The 17,996-nt window shown below is 38.2% G+C and overlaps 1 protein-coding gene across 1 annotated transcript; it reads left to right on the forward strand.

Moving 5' to 3' along the window:
* Nucleotides 1–620: 620 nt before the first annotated feature.
* PRIMPOL (primase and DNA directed polymerase) lies at nucleotides 621–17,720 on the forward strand. The gene is made up of 12 exons (XM_086464169.1): nucleotides 621–800; nucleotides 1,856–1,947; nucleotides 2,921–3,062; nucleotides 4,522–4,669; nucleotides 11,123–11,413; nucleotides 12,919–13,081; nucleotides 14,170–14,267; nucleotides 14,655–14,741; nucleotides 14,821–14,929; nucleotides 16,190–16,272; nucleotides 16,349–16,395; nucleotides 17,415–17,720. Exons 1-12 carry the CDS (start codon nucleotides 621–623, stop codon nucleotides 17,718–17,720), a joined length of 1,746 nt encoding a protein of 581 aa, XP_086320295.1.
* The last annotated feature ends 276 nt before the right edge of the window (nucleotides 17,721–17,996 follow it).

Raw genomic sequence — 17,996 nt, forward strand, 5'->3', positions numbered from 1 at the left:
TAAGATTGCTATCTTAAGTTTGCCACAAAGTACATGAGGTTTTTAAAGCAGGTGACAGTATTACTGACCAGTAGCAAAGGTTGGTGGTGGAGAACGGAGCCCTCATTTTGGATTTCAATTCTTTTTCTTTGAGATACAGGGCTCAGAGCTGAAATCTTAACTTCTGTCAGAAACTCAAGTGCTGTACTACCTGAACAAATTAATCATCTCATTTGTCTCTCCAACCAGAAATAATAGTATTTTTTTCACTCCTTACTAATGTTGTGTGGCTAGTTAACACAGTCTGTATACTTTTTCAGCAGGAATGTAATACCATTCTGTAAACAAAAACGGAACTTCCTAGACCTTCCCTTGTTGTGTCTATTCTGTTGTGTTTATCTCTGATAAATATTAATATGAAGATCTTTTACTTCCAAAACTGTGTGGAAAGAGTTAATGCTAAGATGTGTATCGTAGCAAGGTTGGGTGTTGATTTGGAACATCGGCTACTCACCCATTAATAAATAAAGTATGCTTAACGAAACCAGAATCATAAGCAGTAATCAGTACAGGATATATTAAAATTGAGTCTCAAATAGAAATTGATACTGATTTGACTGTTTGTCATTACTTTAGGAGAAATGAAGAGAAAATGGGAAGAAAGACTGAACAAAGTGGAAGAACTAGCATCTCATTATGAAAGAAACCCTCTTCCTCCAGTTTATAGACCAAAACTGTCCAAACCCTTTCTGCCATCCTCTGTTTGGAAAATATTTTGTCGGCAGGCTGAAGCTTTCAATTATGTAAAGACTTGCAAAGAGGTAAGTTATTTGTTAGGTGAATGTCTCTACTCTAGGTACTTTCGAGGTTGAACTTCACTTAAAATCTTGGATGACAGTGAAGTCTTTATCAGATTGCAAGGTCGTCGTCTTCTTTTTCCTTCTTCCCAATCCTGAAACAGTAAGTACTTTTTTTGTCTTTGTAGGAGTTCATGGTACTCTGGACGTAGCTCTAAGAAGTGCTAGTTCTAACATATGAATTGATACATGACATTAACCTCCAACAGTAAAAGTGCTTTTTCGTAAATTGTAGTGATAGATTTGTTCCTTCTGGAGATAAGCAATCTGTCAGGGTTGGCAGGAGAATGGGAAGGTAATGAGAGTTCAGTAGGAAGAAAGAGGAGGAAAAGACTGAGGAAGAAAAAGAGATAAACAAGAGCCAAAATAAAAACAATACAGTTCTCCAATGACATTAGAGTAGCAAGTTCAGATGATAAGAAGTGATGAATCAAATAACATTATGCAAAACGTATCCTCTGTTTTCAGTTAAATACTTTTCAAATTGATTGCTGCTTTTAAAGTAAAACAGCGTGGAGAAAGCTGATATTTAGGTGTTTAAGTAATCCTGACAGTCAGTTTTCCAAAATGCACTCTCACTGGCTTGGCAGTAGGGTTTTTTTAGTGTGTTTTCTTTTCAGATTTCTATTTTCCAATTTAAATAATACAGAGTCTAAAGAATATTTGCTATAAAGACATATGCTGCCATCATGTCCATGAAGCTGCTCCTTTCAGGACATTGTTCCTTCTCCCATTAGATGCACTTGCCACTCAACAGAAACAAGAAGCCTTTACAGAGAAAACAGTTTACATTAATGTATAGTAAAGAAAAGCTTCAATTTTTACTCATGCAACTGACATCAGAATTATGTTCTTAATTAAAAACAGATGTTACGTAGCTTAAAACGGGATAAGTGATCTATTTATAGTTGTCTAGTATTTACTAACCTTTGACCAAAGAAGTTAATGTCAAATAGGAACTTCTGAAGACTTTAACTGGTTCTTTGAATAAAAAAACTTCAGTGTTTTTATTTTGAAAGGATGTTCATGTATTTGCCTTGGAAAAAAACGCACAAAGTGGACAGAGGTTTTACCTTGTGACAACATATAAAGAGCTTTGGTTTTATTACACGTGAGTATTTGAAAAGGTACCCTATATGTTACTATAAGATAGTAGTATACTGGATGGACTATTATGTAGTGATAGCTGTCCCCAGTAGCCATCTGCTGCTCTGACTAGCATAGAGTTGTAGAGGGTTGCCTGAGGTTTGATCTTGGCCGAGGGGAAAATATTTGTAAGGACAAACCAATCTGTTCTATAGTGGGTTTCAACTTTCTTTTGAGTTACAGACTGCCATTATTTCCTGTGAATTAAGGACTCTGTCTACTGAACTTAGAGCTAATAGCAGTAGATTTGCTTTTCCTGTCAGCTTTCCTCAGGGGATCATACCAACACATGACACAAACTTATTTGTATGATTAGTCATAGATCAGTTTTGCATGATGTGGTTTCAAGTATTGACAGTTTGATCATGAGCTGAACTTGTTTTCCCAATTTTTTGTTTTACAATAAAACATTTGGTTCTGAAGGAAAAGAAATCTAAAAGTCAATGTTTATATGAAAAGTAAGCTTGATATTTTTTTTTTTCCCTCAATTTGAAAATGAGATTAATTTTTAATTTAGTTGGGAAAAAAAGTCTATGATGTAATCTAATTTTTAGTGCTTAAGACATACGAGTGATAACTTACTAAGTTTTTTACTGTAGTTTCCATTATTCCTTATATTCTCAGTAGCATTCTGTTGACAGTATGTATTGTAAGACTTGGGGGGCATGGGGAGGAGAATACACAAATTCTAGGCCAGACAGATATCTTTGTTGATATTTGATGCTGGAGTTCCAAATTTTTCAAAGCATTGTAGGGCTGCTACTTTTTCTAATATGGGTGGTTGATCGAAGAATAAAAGAATATTTAGGACTTGTGGGATCCTTGTTTGCAGCTGATTAAGTATGTATAATATTTATTGTGAGAGGTTGTGATTTGGTTTTTTGGTTGTTTTTTTTTTTTGTTTGGTGGTGTTTTTTTGTTGGTTTTTTTTTTTTTAGCAAAGGTTGTAAAACAAGTCTTATGCATTGCTATGAAGTAATTCCTGAAAAAGATGCTTGCAAACTTTATTTTGATTTGGAGTTCCACAAACCAGCAAATCCTGGTGCAGATGGCAAGAGTATGGTTGCGAAGTTAATTGAGGTAAAGAGGAGCAAAGTCATGTTGTAGATTAGTATGAATTTGTTGTTGATTTAATATGAAACCAGAGTATTTACCAGTTTATCTTGATTATTCTGTCATAAAATGAAAAAGAATTGTAGACCTAGTGGTTATTTTTGATGAAGTAAAAAGTACTGTTTTAAGTGAGGCAAAGGTTCCCTCCCTTAAGTGAAAGGAAAAAATAGAGAATGATGGTTGTTGGGATGCTTGTATTCACTGTAGCTTTACTGATATGATAAGTTTGCTTTTGCAGATGGTTTTATGTGCTTTGCCACTTCAAAGCTGTAAAACTGAAGGAATGTTTAAGTACTCTTAAGAGCAGAGTCAATGAAAGTTCCATTCAGATATTCCTCAGTTCATTTCCTTTGCTAGCTGGTGCAGTCATATATCAAGGCTTAGATAAATGCCTCCTGATTTTAGGTGTCTTCAGATGGCAATTCGTTATAGTTGAGTTAAATAATGATGTAGGGAACATCAGGTGACTGCACTTATCAATTTGCTATCTAAAGTTAAGTATCTTTGCTAATTATCAATTTAAATAGTGCAAATCTCTGTTTTATTGTAATTTGGTTGAAAACGAGCTCTGCTGCAAATTCAATATGACAGGGGTGGAAAATAAAGTAAGTTTTTAGAATAGTATCTTCTGTTCCACTTAAATCTCTTTGTGAGTGGCCATTTATTTGTGAGAATTCTGACACTATATGTTCCTAGCTAGAAAGGGAAGAAAGAAAAAGGTGATTGAGGTCTTTCCTTTGTAAAGAACCCTTCACTGATACAGAATCTGGAGGAGTTTACTCTATTGTGGATATATTCTGAAATCTAGAGATTCCTCAGGTTGAGAAGAGAACTTTGGAGTGGGGGATCTGAGATGCTAAAGTCCCAGGCTTCCAGACCCTTAGGTTCTAAGTCCCAGTCCTAAACATGAGTGATCACCAGTTTAGCTTATAGAAGGTTTTTAGAGCTATTTTAGTGCCAGACATCTTATGTTTTCTGCTTAGTTAGTGTTCGTTGGGTCATACCAATGAATTAGTGAAATCATAACAGTGAATTAACACACCCACCCTTTATATTATGGTAGCCTCTGTCTTCCATTCTAGGTAAGCCTGCATTATCAACATTGTCACTGTGGGTGTGAACTGCTTTGTGGTGGGGAAAAAAACAGAAGCCACTAAATTAGACTTTGACTTGAAAAACTGAAAATCTGCTCAGCTCATCACCGTTAGGATAGTCAATGACTTGCTCATTTCAGGAAATACAGTCTATGTCAAATTTTGTTAAAATTTGCTGTTATGAGTTAGTTTGTATTAAATTAATTGTGTGCTCAAAATGAGAAAAAACACCTTGGAAAAAAGATACAGTGTCTATATTTGTGTTAGATTTTTATACATACCGCTATTAAAAATGCTAGAGAAAATACCCTAATTAATATTTATCATTTCAGCTTGTCAGCCAAAAGTTAAAAGAACTTTATGATGTAAATTGTTCGGCTAAAGATGTCTTGAATTTAGATTCCAGTACTGATGAAAAATTTAGTCGACACTTAATATTTCTACCCCAAAAGACTGTATTTAAGGATAATATTCATGTTGGTAAGTGTATTCTTTTCTCTTACACCTAGAAATAAAAGGTGAGGTTTTGACTTTGTACAGTGCCATCTCACATTTGAACATTTATTTTAGTGGAATTACGTGTGGAAACAAATATGTTTCCAGACAGCTGAAATAGAAACCTATTTCTATTTCATTATTTCTCTACTTATCTTGTACTTCCTTTTTCTGTAATTAGCATTTGTGTGGGCAAAGACATAACTTTTCTTTTGTGCCTGTATGTTTTATTTACAAAACGGCTGGCAAGACTGGCTTTTGGCTTGAAAATTGTTTTACAGTATGGCTATGGCTCTTTAATTTTCAGGTTAATGGCAGTTTTAATTAAAGCTACAGTCATTGGCTCTAAATACCAATGGCTTGTGGTCAGCACAGCATCAGAAGGGCAAGACAAAAGTGGTTTCAAGCCACCTGTTCAAAACATGATTAAGAGAAAGCTGAAAGCAATTTTAATTGTTGATGTAAATTGGGATTTCATCAGAGATGGCAACTCCAACATGAAGAACTGCCAGTTCAGGGTTGTCTTGACTCTGTTTTTAAAATAAGTGTGATAATACCTCCTCACTTCACAGTATTTTGAAGATACTTTAAAAATACTGTTTGTGAAGCACTGAGGTGCTTAAGAAAATGTTGAAATTCATAATTTCTTCTTGTATATGTATTCTGTGTGGTGTGCAGTAAAGCAGTTTTACAGACATAACATTGAACAATGAGGGCACAAGAGAATATCAGCTGGGTTTTGTCTGGGTGAAGCAGGAACTGATGGAAAGCAGCTTGCCCAGTGGTGCTATTAAAATCTGTATCAACCTACAAATGCAGAACTTTGGGTTATTTAACATTGCACCTGCAGCGTTGTTTTGTCATTTCTTAGTATTTGAGTGTTTGATTTCATAACCTTTGTTCCTTATTATGTTTATTTCAAACAAACAAATAGGATGAGGGAGAGGAAGCAGAAATGCTGTTATATAGTACCGTATGAATAATCTCATGGGTTATTTAGAAGGGATGAAATTTAGATTTGTGACATTTAGCTCTACCATTTGTGTTCGGGAGGAATGGTGACAACAGGAGCAGGATTACAAGAAATTATATGCTTTGTTGCTGGTTTTCCACTGGCAGTAGAATAGGAAGAGTTGAGGATGTTTGATTCATAATTTTGGTCCCACTTGGGTTCCTGCTTTTGTTCTGCTGTCTGCTTGGTCACGGATGGTCTGACTGTCCTCATGCCCAGTCTTCCTTTTCCTTTCTCACACTTACCTCTTTTTCTAGCTCTGCACCTTCCCTCATTCCAGTCTGGAGTAAAGCTTATACTGTTTTGTTTTTTTTTTTTATACTTCCTGTGTTTTTTAAGTAGCCTCTTACTGTGCACTCTGTGTGTCCTAGCAGGGGATTGTAGACCGCACAGGGAAGATGGGCTCTTTGCTTTTAGTAGTTAATGACAGCACAGTGATGCTATCATTAATGATGCAGTGCTGGGCTGCTTTCTAGCCTGCCACACTACTAGAGAAAATCTTATTTTCCTTTTGAATTGTCTAGTTATTTCAGGGGGAGAACGCATGTACTGTTGGATCAAAGTTATGTAGGGTGACACATGTTTTGTTTTGTTCTGAGGAATCATCTATGAAAGGTCAGCATGAACAGCTGGAGGAGTAGAGCAAACTGTAAGGAGAGGCTGGATCCTATAGGACTGTGTGCATGTACAAATTTTTTTTCACCCAAATATTTTTAATATACGCACATGGTCCATGGCCTAAGCATCATTTCAGGCCAAAATTCAGATCCTTACTCCAACACAAAGAGACCATAGGCTTTCTCAGAACCAATTTTTTTTTTCAGCTTTTTTTAAATTAAAAAAACCTATTTCTCATTCTTAGGAGCAGTGGAATCTGTGTCCCTAAACCTTTTGAGGAGTAGCTCACATGGCAAGCTAAGCAGATTGTCCAATTTAGAAGCAAATGCCCATAATGTTGGCTGCCAGCCCCAAGTGTGACACAGAGCAGTTATTTCTTATGTGACATCGTGGTAACAGCTACAAACCCCAAAGACTTAAATGGGATTACTGCAATTTTTAGTTCAAAAGTATGGTCTTTAACTCCTCTGACACTATAAAACTCTTAAGTAATACACGGATGAAAAATAATTTGGTATGACAGCAATTTCAGCCTGTGATCTTGATAACTAAATTACATTAGTCAGTTATATCTGTAGAAGCTTGAACTGTTTATTCTAGCCCATTAGTTAAGTGTTCTGTCCCCACTGTGACGTGAATTTGACGTGGTTACTGTCAGACTTAAAATCTGTTTAGAGATTGTTTATTCATGTTCTGCCTTTGCCTTTTTAAGAAGGTGTTGAAGTTGCAGCAGAAATTAGATTTTTTTTTTAATAGTTGAGATATGTAAATGTCAGTGTTAAATTCATGCATGTTATCAATAATGTTATACTCTAGACTTTTCATTAATGCATTTTAGTAACCTGCTTGACAAACCTGGCATAAAGCATATTAGCTTTGTACTTTGTGCAAAATGCTCTGCTGCAGTAAATAACTAAAAATGAGATTACTTTATGAAGTTATTTCACAGAGTCTATATATTCTTTGAGGTGACGGAAAGATTTTGTCTAATACTAAACTTAGAGTGTTAGTATATTTTTCAGATACGTTCAAGTGTTGCCTTTTTTTAAAATTCATCATCGTGGTATTCTGTCTAATAAAAAATACTTTCAGATGAGTTAGTGGTATTTATGTGGGATAAACTAGGATATGAACTATCACATCTTGGATGATACTGTTTCATAAGCATTTTAGGTCAGGAGTCATGCACAAAGTGCATGGGCTTGAAGTAAGATTAAAAACATTCAATGTATAATATTTGGAATTAGTTACTAGCTAGAATTGAAATGCAGGGACTGAGTTCATAGCACATGTACAAAGGCACAGGATAAGTCCACAGGAAAGCTGTGGACATCAATGAATTTACATTGATCTACACAGCTGACAAATCCCAAATATACAGTCAAGGATCGAAAGTGTGAAATGCAGGGTTTAGTTCCCGCATCTGACTGGTTAGAAGACATAGGAAGAGAGAAGACAACGGTGTGTGTGAATGGTAAAGAACTACCTCTCAAAATAATCTCTCACTGACAGAACACTTACTGTTCTGACACCAGAGTGATTGTTACTTAATTACCGACACAATAAAAGGAAGTGGTCAACCAGGACTTTTAAAAATACTTCGACATTTATGGTAATTGAAATAAACTTCAGTTCTGAAATAGGTACATTTTCTCCTTGAACTAAAGATCTGAGTAACTATTGTTATAAACCTAAGAAATGTTGTGTGCATATTTGAACACACAGGGTTAAAATGCTGTCTGTGACTATGAATCATTTGTGTGCCTCAGTAGTAATGAGTTATGAGGACGGTGGTAACTGATGCTTGATATACTGAGTCATTCTGCTGATATGTAGCATAGGAGGACCTGTATTTCATATTCTTTCAGGTTCCCCACTGAAGCTTCATCCAACAACTGCAAAATCCTCCTTGCCAGTATTCCTTCCACTTCATATTTTTTGTTCCACATCTGTATTTATTCTATTCTCTTCTGTCTCCCTGCAAGTAATTTGGCCATGGTTTTATTTGTCTGTCTGTGGTTACCGTCTAGCAGAGCCTGGAGGTACAATGGGAGTTGAATTACAATACTGGAAGTTTGAAAAGTCATTACAAAAAAAAAAAAAATTCATAAAACTAATTTGTTGTTTGAGTAAGCCCCGATCAAACACTTACATCAGTCAATACACCGTGAAGCTGCAGGTAAAGGTTTTTTAGTCATTCTGAAAGTGGAGTTAGGGACAGCAGTAGTAGAGGGACAGTCACAAGCTCTTCAGAGTCCTGAATCTGAGCTTGTTAATGTTGTTGCATGCTGTCATTACCTACTGCAAAAATATTGAGCTAAATGATTAAAAACTACCTATGATTGGATAAAAAAATAAGTTACGTAATAGCAAAGCTATAGAAATGCTTTATTCATGTATTGAATAGTTTCACTAGGTGGTACTTGAAATATTAAATCAAACTAGATTTTATGTAGTATTTATTACCTTGAGTACTTATTTTTTGATATCACTGTCATTAACAAAGTAGTCCTACATTAAGCATTTGAATAAGTCTTAGTACATATGCAGAAATGTTCCTGCTAAGCTAGCATGAAGACCAGACTGAACTTGTTCAGTAAGTTTCTGCCATTCTAGTGGAAAATTCAGGTTCACAGAAATTTCAGTGCAAAACTACTCCTTGTATTAATCATTACTCAAGATCATTTGTGCTCCAAGCATGGGATATCTTGTCTGTCAGAGGCTTTAATAACTGCAGTGGTACGGGTGTTGTGATGGGTAGGAGAAATTCCTTTGAAAGATACCAAAGCCATTAATTTCAAATTTGCACTTTTATCTGGGACTTTGAATTTAGTTTGGGAAATTGTAGTGACAGTCTATGCATTTTGGTTGAATTATCACAGAATCACAGAACAGTAGGGGTTGGAAGGGACCTCTAGAGATTGTCTAGTCCAACCCCCCTGCTAAAGCAGGTTCACCTAAAGCAGGTCACACAGGACCATGTCCAGGTGGGTTTTGAATATCTGGAGAAGGACACTCCACAGCCTCCCTGGGCAGCCTGTTCCAGTGCTCTGTCACCCTCAGAGTAAAGAAGTTTTTCCTCATGTTCAGGCAGAACTTCCCGTCCTCCAGTTGTTCCCATTGCCCCTTGTCCTGTCACTGGGCACCACTGAAAAGAGGCTGGCCCTGTCCTCTTGACACCTGCCCTTTAGATATTTATAAGCATTGACAAGGTCCCCTCTCAAGTCTTCTCCAGGCTAAACAGCCCCAGGTCTCTCAGCCTTTCCTCACAAGAGAGATGCTCCAGTCCCTTGATCATCTTTTTAGCCCTCTGCTGGACTCTTTCCAGTAGTTCCCTGCCCACCGGGACTCCCAGGTCCTTCTCTGCAGAGCTGCTCTCCAGCAGGTCAACCCCCAGCCTGTACTGGTGCATGGGGTTATTCCTCCCCAGGTGCAGGACCCTACAGTTGCCCTTATTGAACCTCATTAGGTTCCTCTCTGCCCAGGTCTCGCTGAGTGGCAGCACAGCCTTCTGGTTTGTCAGCCACTCCTCCCAGTTTAGTATCATCAGCAAACTCCCTTCGTCCAGGTCGTCAATGAATATGTTGAACAAGACTGGACCCAGTACTGACCCCAGGGGAACACCGCTAGTTACAGGCCTCCAGCTGGACTCAGCACCACTGATCACAACCCTCTGAGCTCTGTTCTTCAACCAGTTCTCGATCCACCTCACTGTCCACTCATCTATCCCACACTTCCTAAGCTTACCTATGAGGATGTGGTGGGAGAGTGCCAAAAGCTTTGTTAAAGTCAAGGTAGACAACAGCCACTGCTCTCCCCTCATCCACCCAGCCAGTCGTGCCATCATAGAAGGCTATCAGGTTGGTCAGGCAGGATTGCCCTTCGTGAATCCATGTTGACTACTCCTGATAATCTATTTTTTCCTCCATGTGACATTGAGGTGACTTTCAGATGACATCCAGAATGAGCTGTTCCATCACCTTTCTAGGGATGGAGGTGAGGCTGACAGGCCTGTAGTTACCCGAATACTCCTCCTTGCCCTTTTTTGAAGACTGGGATGACATTGGCTTTCCTCCAGTCCTCAGGCACCAATCCTGCTTGCCATGACCTGTCAAAGATGATGAAGAGCAGCTTAGCAATAACATGTGCCAGCTCCCTCGGCAGTCATGGGTGCATCCTGTTGGTGCCCATGGATTTGTGAGTGTCCAGTTTGCCTAAATGATCTCTAACCTGATCTTCCTGGACCAAGGGAAAGTCTTCCTCTCCTCAGACTTTCTGCCTTAGCTCCAGGGTCTGGGATTCCTGAGGGCTGGCCTTAGCAGTAAAGACTGAGGCAAAGAACATTCAGTAACTCTGCTTTCTCTGTATCCTCTGATACCAGGGCACCCGCCTCATTCAGCAGCGGGCTGCTGTTGTCTTTATTTCTGATGAGGTGGTTGCCAAGCCATCTCACTTCTCAGTTCTCTCTGTTCTCAGTAGTAAAACTGCAAAGGGGAAGATTGTGGCTGTATGATACAATTAATATATGCACAACTGTTTATTTTCTCATGTTTTAAAACCCAAAAGTTTAGTAAAAATATTTGCCAAGCATGGGTTTCTTAGTTACTAACCGGAACCATTTTGTACACTGGGCTGGTCAAAAAATTCTTTTTTTAAAAAATTCCAGAAGAGGAAAAAAAAAAACAACACCAAACTCCAGCCACTTCCATCTTGGCTGTTTTGAAAAATGTTTGTACAGGAACTGTTAAGTTCTTTCTTGAGTCATAATGACATTAATCTGCTTTGGGGGTTTTTTATTTGTTTTTAAGGTAACTTTGTGAGAACCATTTTGCAGCCCGCCATAAGGTTAATTGAGAGTAAAGCTGCTTCTGTGATTCCAGAAGGAGGAGCAGGGCATGTTTTCCAGTGTTCTGCAGAAGGAGTTGTATTAGGTGGTGCTCTTACAAACCTCACAGCTGTCGAAGATGCTTCCAAAGGCTGGTCAGCCATTGCTTGCAAAACAAAGGATACGGAAACATCACACCAGGGAGAGGATTTTGAATTTTCCTTTCTGATAGTAAATGATAAAGAAGGTGACAAGCAACTTTTTGTGGATCTAGGTAAATATGTAAGAAGTGCTTTCAAACCTCTTTGGAATGCAGCAAAGGTTGAGAAATGAGATGTTCCTTATCTTCGATTACAGATAGAAAGAACAACAGTGTTCTTATTGTCCCTACAGTCAGAATTTAAACCAACTACAGTAAGTGCTGAAACTTTGATCGTAAATACTATACCTTAAAGGAGTGTTAGATTCTTGGTCCATGGAACTCCCTATATTACTACATTTAATTATTTTGTTCTGAAGTTTGAAGAAACTCGTGACACACAAGACTTTAATTAATGTTGTTCCTAAGGACTTGGTGCTCCTTTTTGGATTAGAAGAGGATAGCGTATATTGCATTTTTGTCACTTCAGTGGAATTAGAAGCTGCTTAATTAGGAAACAAGTCTTACAGGCGTGGCCTTCTGTATTGTTCTACATGTACAAGTTGAGCCTTCTTCCCCTGTTTGGAATGGCAGTTGTCAGGTTTTAATGACAGAATAATAGAAATGTTAGGTTGGGCACTTCTTGGCCCAGCTGGGCTTAGCCTATTCATGGTATTAAAATGTTAAAAATCCCCAGGAGCACAACGCCCATAGTCAAACTAAAGTTTGAAAGTTCCACCCTTCTCCATCCCCATACCTGGTTTCTCTGCTTTTTGCCCTGTCTCAGTGAAATGAAAATAACTTCACATGCTTTTGTAAGGCAGTGCGTTATGTACTGGAGGACTTCATCTTGTTTCTTCTCGAACTTCTCTAAAGAACCCCCATTCCCTCAAATTCTGCTCGTGGAATTCAGGATGACTTTTATTGCTGGCCTCTTCAGTGTCTGACTTGTTGAAACGTAATCCCAAAGTTGGCCCTATAGTAGGCTCCTCCGTTACTGATTCAGAAGGAGTACTTTGCACCTACTGTTCAAAATTCCTTCAAGCATGTTCATGAGTGGAAATTTAAGAAAAACAAATTGTTTCTATGTTCACCTTTAAAGAATTTGATGATAGTCCCCATTGGCTGTTTGGTTTTGAGATTGGAATTAAATTTTCCTGATACATGTTTTAGACAAGTGGTGACTGGTCCACAAAAACTGAAAGTTCAATGAATATGAAGTCCTCTCTGGTTAAAATAATTGTATAATGAGCTTTTTATGCTCAATTGTATTTCACAAAGTTAACGTGAAAGCATCGATTTCTTATCCTGAAGGGAAACTTTTAGCAATGATAATGTCAGAGTGATTAAAATTTCTATGTAGAGGTGTTAAGTGTTTATCTTAATTCTTCTATAACATAAAAATGTACATGCGTGCACGATCTTGCTTTGTTGCATTTCTTCTATGGGATGTGAGCCAAAGTCAGTAGTAGTTTTTGTCCATTCCTTAGACCCATAGCTGGTCTTTAATTTGGAAGGACTAAGTATCTGAAAGCCTAGCCAGCATTGTTACATTAAGAAATATTGGTTGGACGGTTGGACTTGATCTTAAGAGTCTTTTCCAACCTTAATGATTCTATGAAATGTTTGTTTTCCTGTAGGAGTTTATACAAGGAATAGAAATTTCCGGATGTATAAATCATCAAAAGCAGGAAAAAATGTGATTCTGAAGATAGCAGAGGATAATAAGTTTGTCCCTAACTGTGAAGAGAATGTTTCCTTGGAAGAAGCATATTTTCTTTCCTCTTTGATCTGCAACATTAGGTAATTGTTTAATCCCGGTGGAACTTAAAATACTTTAAAATACATATTTTAGTGATTTTTCTTCTGAAGTGGTTATGAATAACTGGTAACAATGGGCAGTTATTCCATGAACATTATCACAGTGTAATTTAGCAGTTTCCAGTAGAATTCCTTGGTTTTGAAGAAAAAAAAATTCTTGGGATTTTTTTTTTCTTTTAACCTACCTTCAAATGTTTAAAGAACATGTGGTACAGCTTCTGAGTTGTGCCTCATCTCTCTATACACACTCAAAATGCCAAAGTGTAACCATTATTAAGTTCGGTCGGATCTACCTCTGATATATCTTACCCTGCACTGACTGTATCTTACGATGATCCTAATCATTACTGCTGCAGAAAGAAGGTTAAAATGCTACATCCATCCATATGGTATTATGTATAATATTTTTATTAAAAACATGTATTTCTTGTGACTTCAGTTTTTATGCCCTGAAGTGTTCGTTACCCTGAACTGATGCAGTAGCCCTGTAGCATAAATTGTGTAGTGTATTCAGATCGCAGGTATCAGCTGAGTCTGTCATAAATACAGAGGAGAAATTCTGCTGCGTTGAGTCTAGTCTGCTGTGATCATCTGCCTTCCAGCTATAATACGGCAAGGAAAAGCAGTTCATTGGGGGGGGGGGGGGGGGGGGAGAAGAAACCATTCCAAGCGTATGGGTGCATAAATATTACATCTAGAGCAAATACTGCTGTAAGCGTGTGGACCAGCTGTCTTTAAACGGCTGGGTCCTTTGCCAGGAGCCCTTTGGCTGTTCTGGAGGAGCAAACCCTGCCCTCTGCTGGTGCGGGGCGGAGGGAACTGTCAAAAGCAGAAGAAAAAAGTGCTACAGGGGTAGCGAAGGGTAGGGCAGAGTCAGAGCCTGGGGAGGCTGGCAGGGAGCTCCGGAGGACATCTGGTCCAACCCTGCTGCTCCAGCAGGGCCACCCGGAGCCGGTGGCCCAGGGCTACGTTACGTTATGCCCTACTGGGGTGTGCTGCAGTGTGTTGTACCATGCTACATTATGCTGCAACAGTCACGCATTTTCCTTTGTAATCTCTCTTTTCTTCAGCGTGAGGGATGACACAAAAGTTCTGTCTTCTGGCTTTTCAGAGGAGGAGAGAAAGACGTCTGCTTTTTCAAACAGTGAAACTACCAGCAGCAGTAGAGGTACCTCAAGCCTTTTCTACTGTATAGGAAAAAAAAAAGTAATCTTAAGTTAGATGTACTGTGACTTGCACACCTGATAGCCTCTAGGGGGGCTTTTCTGTAGCTCGCTGTCTGCAGTAGGCAGATACGGCTGCGCTGAAGGATGCCCTGCAGCACCTGAATGCCATCTACCCTCCCCTCCTCATGCTTTGTCCTTTCCCTCTGTACCTTGGGGGGTAGGGGTAGCCGTTCAAAGACCTACAGGGAAGTAACAGTGGATTTATCCTTGGTTTTATTTAAAGATTTGGAGTGATTCATGTCTATGGTCTATATACCGTGTAACATACAACTACATACTACACTAGCAAGACCAGCACCAGTATGTATATGTGGCCTTTGTTTTAACAGGTTCCGTGGAAGGTTATCAGGATTCACCGTATCCAGAAATTGATTATTTTGTTCACTCTTTGGTTAATAAAGATGGGGTACAAGGAGGTAAGGACCACTTTACTATTTACAAATGAGTGTTCTGCAGCAGTATTTTTAAAGAATTAATTTTACTGTTTTTCCCCAGTGATACGGCGATGGAGTTATTTCTCTCTGGAAGAAATACTTGTATATGACATTTCTGGTTACCGTTGGTGTGAAAATATTGGAAGAGCTCACAAAAGTAACAACATAATGTATGTTCTTTAACTATTAACTATTCACTTTAAAACAGCTTTATTTTCCTGCTCAACTGTTGTAAGGGTTACAAATATATTGTGCTATATTTTATTATATATCTATATTATAATATAAATTACAAATATGTTATAAATATAAATCTATAAAAATGCTGAAAACCTCTTCCAGATAGAATCAGTACCTGTTAAAATTTCTGCTCTCTTGCTTTGTGAGGATACAACACTTTCTAAAAAAAAAAAAAAACCAACAAAAACCAAAAAAAACCCCAAAACAAACAACAACCCAACAAACTTCCCCCCCCAAATTTACATTGTGCTAACTGAACTTGTATTTCTACTATTTCTATGAAGTAATCTTCATGTTATTTAAAAATACATGCCTGAAGATGCTAACATACAAGTTGGAGTACACTAAAGCTATTAAGTGGTACTGCACGTTGATGCTTCTTATCTAGGAAGCAGAACAATCAGAAATAAGAGAAAGAAAACAGACCACTTTTAAATCATTTACAGTGCATCTTAAATTACACTCTTTATGTAACTAAAATGACAAAGATAACTCCTGCCACCACTTCAGTCAAGGTGAATTTTGCGAGTGACTCTACAAGGACTGGGACTTCTGGTAATTTTAGCAAAATAAGCATTGAAAAGTTGGGTTTTTTAGATGGCATTAGAATTGCAGTGTATCATTGGTAGAAATATGTTCACTTAAATAATTCTATGTAACTTATAAAATAACTGAAAGATAAGGAGCGTGTGTTTGAGAAACAAGGGTATAAAAATACCCCCACAGCTACTACACTAGATGAACTTGGTGTTTCTCAAGCGAGCTGCTTGAAGCTTGGCGTTTCTGAAGCACAGCTGAAAAAGCTGGGTTGTCTTATCCAGAAATAGTGATTTTTATAATGAAATTATCTGTAACAGCAGCAACAAAATCTTACCTCACACTTAGGTCCCATATCCTAATCTTACTTTAATGACTTCTTCTTCCAAGCTTAATGTGATGAAGTTAACTAAATTCCACATTTAAATGTTAGTCTTAAAAGAAATATATTTTTAACTTAAGAAGCCTGAAGTTTATTGGGAAAAAAAAAACCAACCCAGACTGTACAAAACAAGTATGTTATGTCAGACTGTGAAAGCAATATCCATAGATGGGGACAAACAAAACCTTTTCATTTAGTGTCAGAATTTCCTATTCTATGCGTTCACTTCATTTAGGTACTGTTACTAAAAACTAAATTATTTCATTCTTAGGATTCTGGTAGATCTAAAGAAGGAAGTCTGGTATCAAAAGTGTCACGATCCAGTCTGCAGAGAAAAAAACTTCAAATCACAAAGTATGTGATCTCAAAGCAATTATACTTGATACTTTTTGGAATGTTCACTTTAATTAATGACCTATATTTGATTTAGGTTTTCCATTACCGCCTAGGATATGTCTCCCATCCCTTTTCAGAGAGGTATGTTTTTGTCCTATCAATATGCTGAAGTTGTTGTGAGTAAAGCTGTCTCTGGAAGTCATCGAAAATCCCCACTAACACGGTCTGTTGAGCTCCCTACAGCAGTTACACCGCTATAGAATAGCTCCCCAGAGCAGCCATGCTGGTGCAGTAGCTCCACACGCTCATTGTTAAGTTCTCCAGCAGCAGATCTAGCACAAAGACTGTCAGCACAGATAAAGCCGAGTTACTGGAACAGCTGAACTTCAGCTGGGACTAAAGACTTTCTTCTGTTTTGGTCTGAACAGCAGTTCCCAGTGCATAAACCGCAAGGCCACTGAAGGTGCAGAATGGAAGAACTGCCCACGTTAAGCTTTCCTGTGCTTGCTTGGCTTCATGCTGGGCCAGCTAAAACAGAGTGTTCCTGGAACACTGGAGTCAGTCAGAGTCAAATTTAAGTCAGTGACCCTCACATCTGAAGTTCACTTAACTCCATTTTAGTGTATTAAAGCAGTTACGTTTACCCTCACAGGTAGAATATTTAAACTGACCTAATACTGCACCTAGATTCTAAGCCCTGAACATAATAGTTTTTCCACCAAGTAGGCAGTAAGAGCTGGCATCTTTGCAACTTTTGAATTTACACTTTACACTTTCAAATGTCATACTGCAAAATGGCACATTAAGCCCTACTCAAGCAGATCTTCAGTAGCTATTAGTGTTATTTCACAGAAAGTGCAATTTAAATGCATTTTCAGATACTGACAGTATCTTTACAAACTAAAATTAGTTTTAATCTTGTATTATTTTAAGAAGCTGTATACAACAGACTACTTGTAGTTTGCAGAAAACCAGCAAATTTCTATTCCTGTTAAAATAGGCTTCCACAGGTTAACATGGCTCTAAATTAACATGCTGGAAAATCTGTCCTGTTGGCCAGGTTTCTGTAGCATCCATTACATGTGACAGTAAGAGTTTCAGACTTCGAGATCGCAGCAGTTAAAGGTATGAAGAATAAGTAGTATTCTTGTTTCTAAAAGGAAGAAGAGTATACACTAATGGATGAGAGGGGGAACACAGAAGAAAAAGTAAATCCACATTCTAATGCGTCAGACCTGTCAAAAAGCACAGTATCTCTAGAAAAAAGCTTGTCTCAAGACTTCCTGTGGTCAGACAGTGAGTGGGACAATGCAAGTGATGATGCCCGACTCCTAGAAGCTACTGAAGATGTGGAGCTAGCTGAAGCTGCAAATGATAGTCTGGATTATGCCATGGAGGAAATTCCTGATGAAGTTCTTTTGGAAGCTTTAAGGAAACAGGACACTTGCAATAAAGGCGGCAGCTAACCAGAGCCTTGGCTAGCAAATGCTAGCCATGAAGCTCGCGTATCGCATGCCTTCTGTGAAAGGTGCTGCACTGTAGCTCAAAAGCCCTCCTCCAGCGCTGTAAGGCAGAGAACTGAGTAACTGCCAGCAAACAGCTGTCCTCACAACCGGATGAGAAGATCACGGAAGATTACATGGGGGCTGGAGAGTAGCAGACTGAAAACTCGTCATGAATGCTGCTCCAAGTTTAGCACTTTTAACACTCTCTGCTGTGCAGTTTCTGTTTTGTTACTTTTA

This window comes from Leptosomus discolor, chromosome 4 (assembly GCF_034619465.1).
Source record: "Leptosomus discolor isolate bLepDis1 chromosome 4, bLepDis1.hap2, whole genome shotgun sequence".
In the NCBI taxonomy this organism is placed as follows: Eukaryota; Metazoa; Chordata; class Aves; order Leptosomiformes; family Leptosomidae; genus Leptosomus; species Leptosomus discolor.

What these genes read in the sequence shown, in the direction of transcription:
- PRIMPOL (XM_086464169.1), top strand. Translation starts at nt 621, where the DNA reads ATGAAGAGAAAATGGGAAGAAAGACTGAACAAAGTGGAAGAACTAGCA. An exon ending in GCAACTTTTTGTGGATCTAG is followed by an intron (nt 11,414 to 12,918) that starts GTAAATATGTAA and finishes GTTTTCCTGTAG; the next exon opens with GAGTTTATACAAGGAATAGA. An exon ending in AAAAAACTTCAAATCACAAA is followed by an intron (nt 16,273 to 16,348) that starts GTATGTGATCTC and finishes TATTTGATTTAG; the next exon opens with GTTTTCCATTACCGCCTAGG.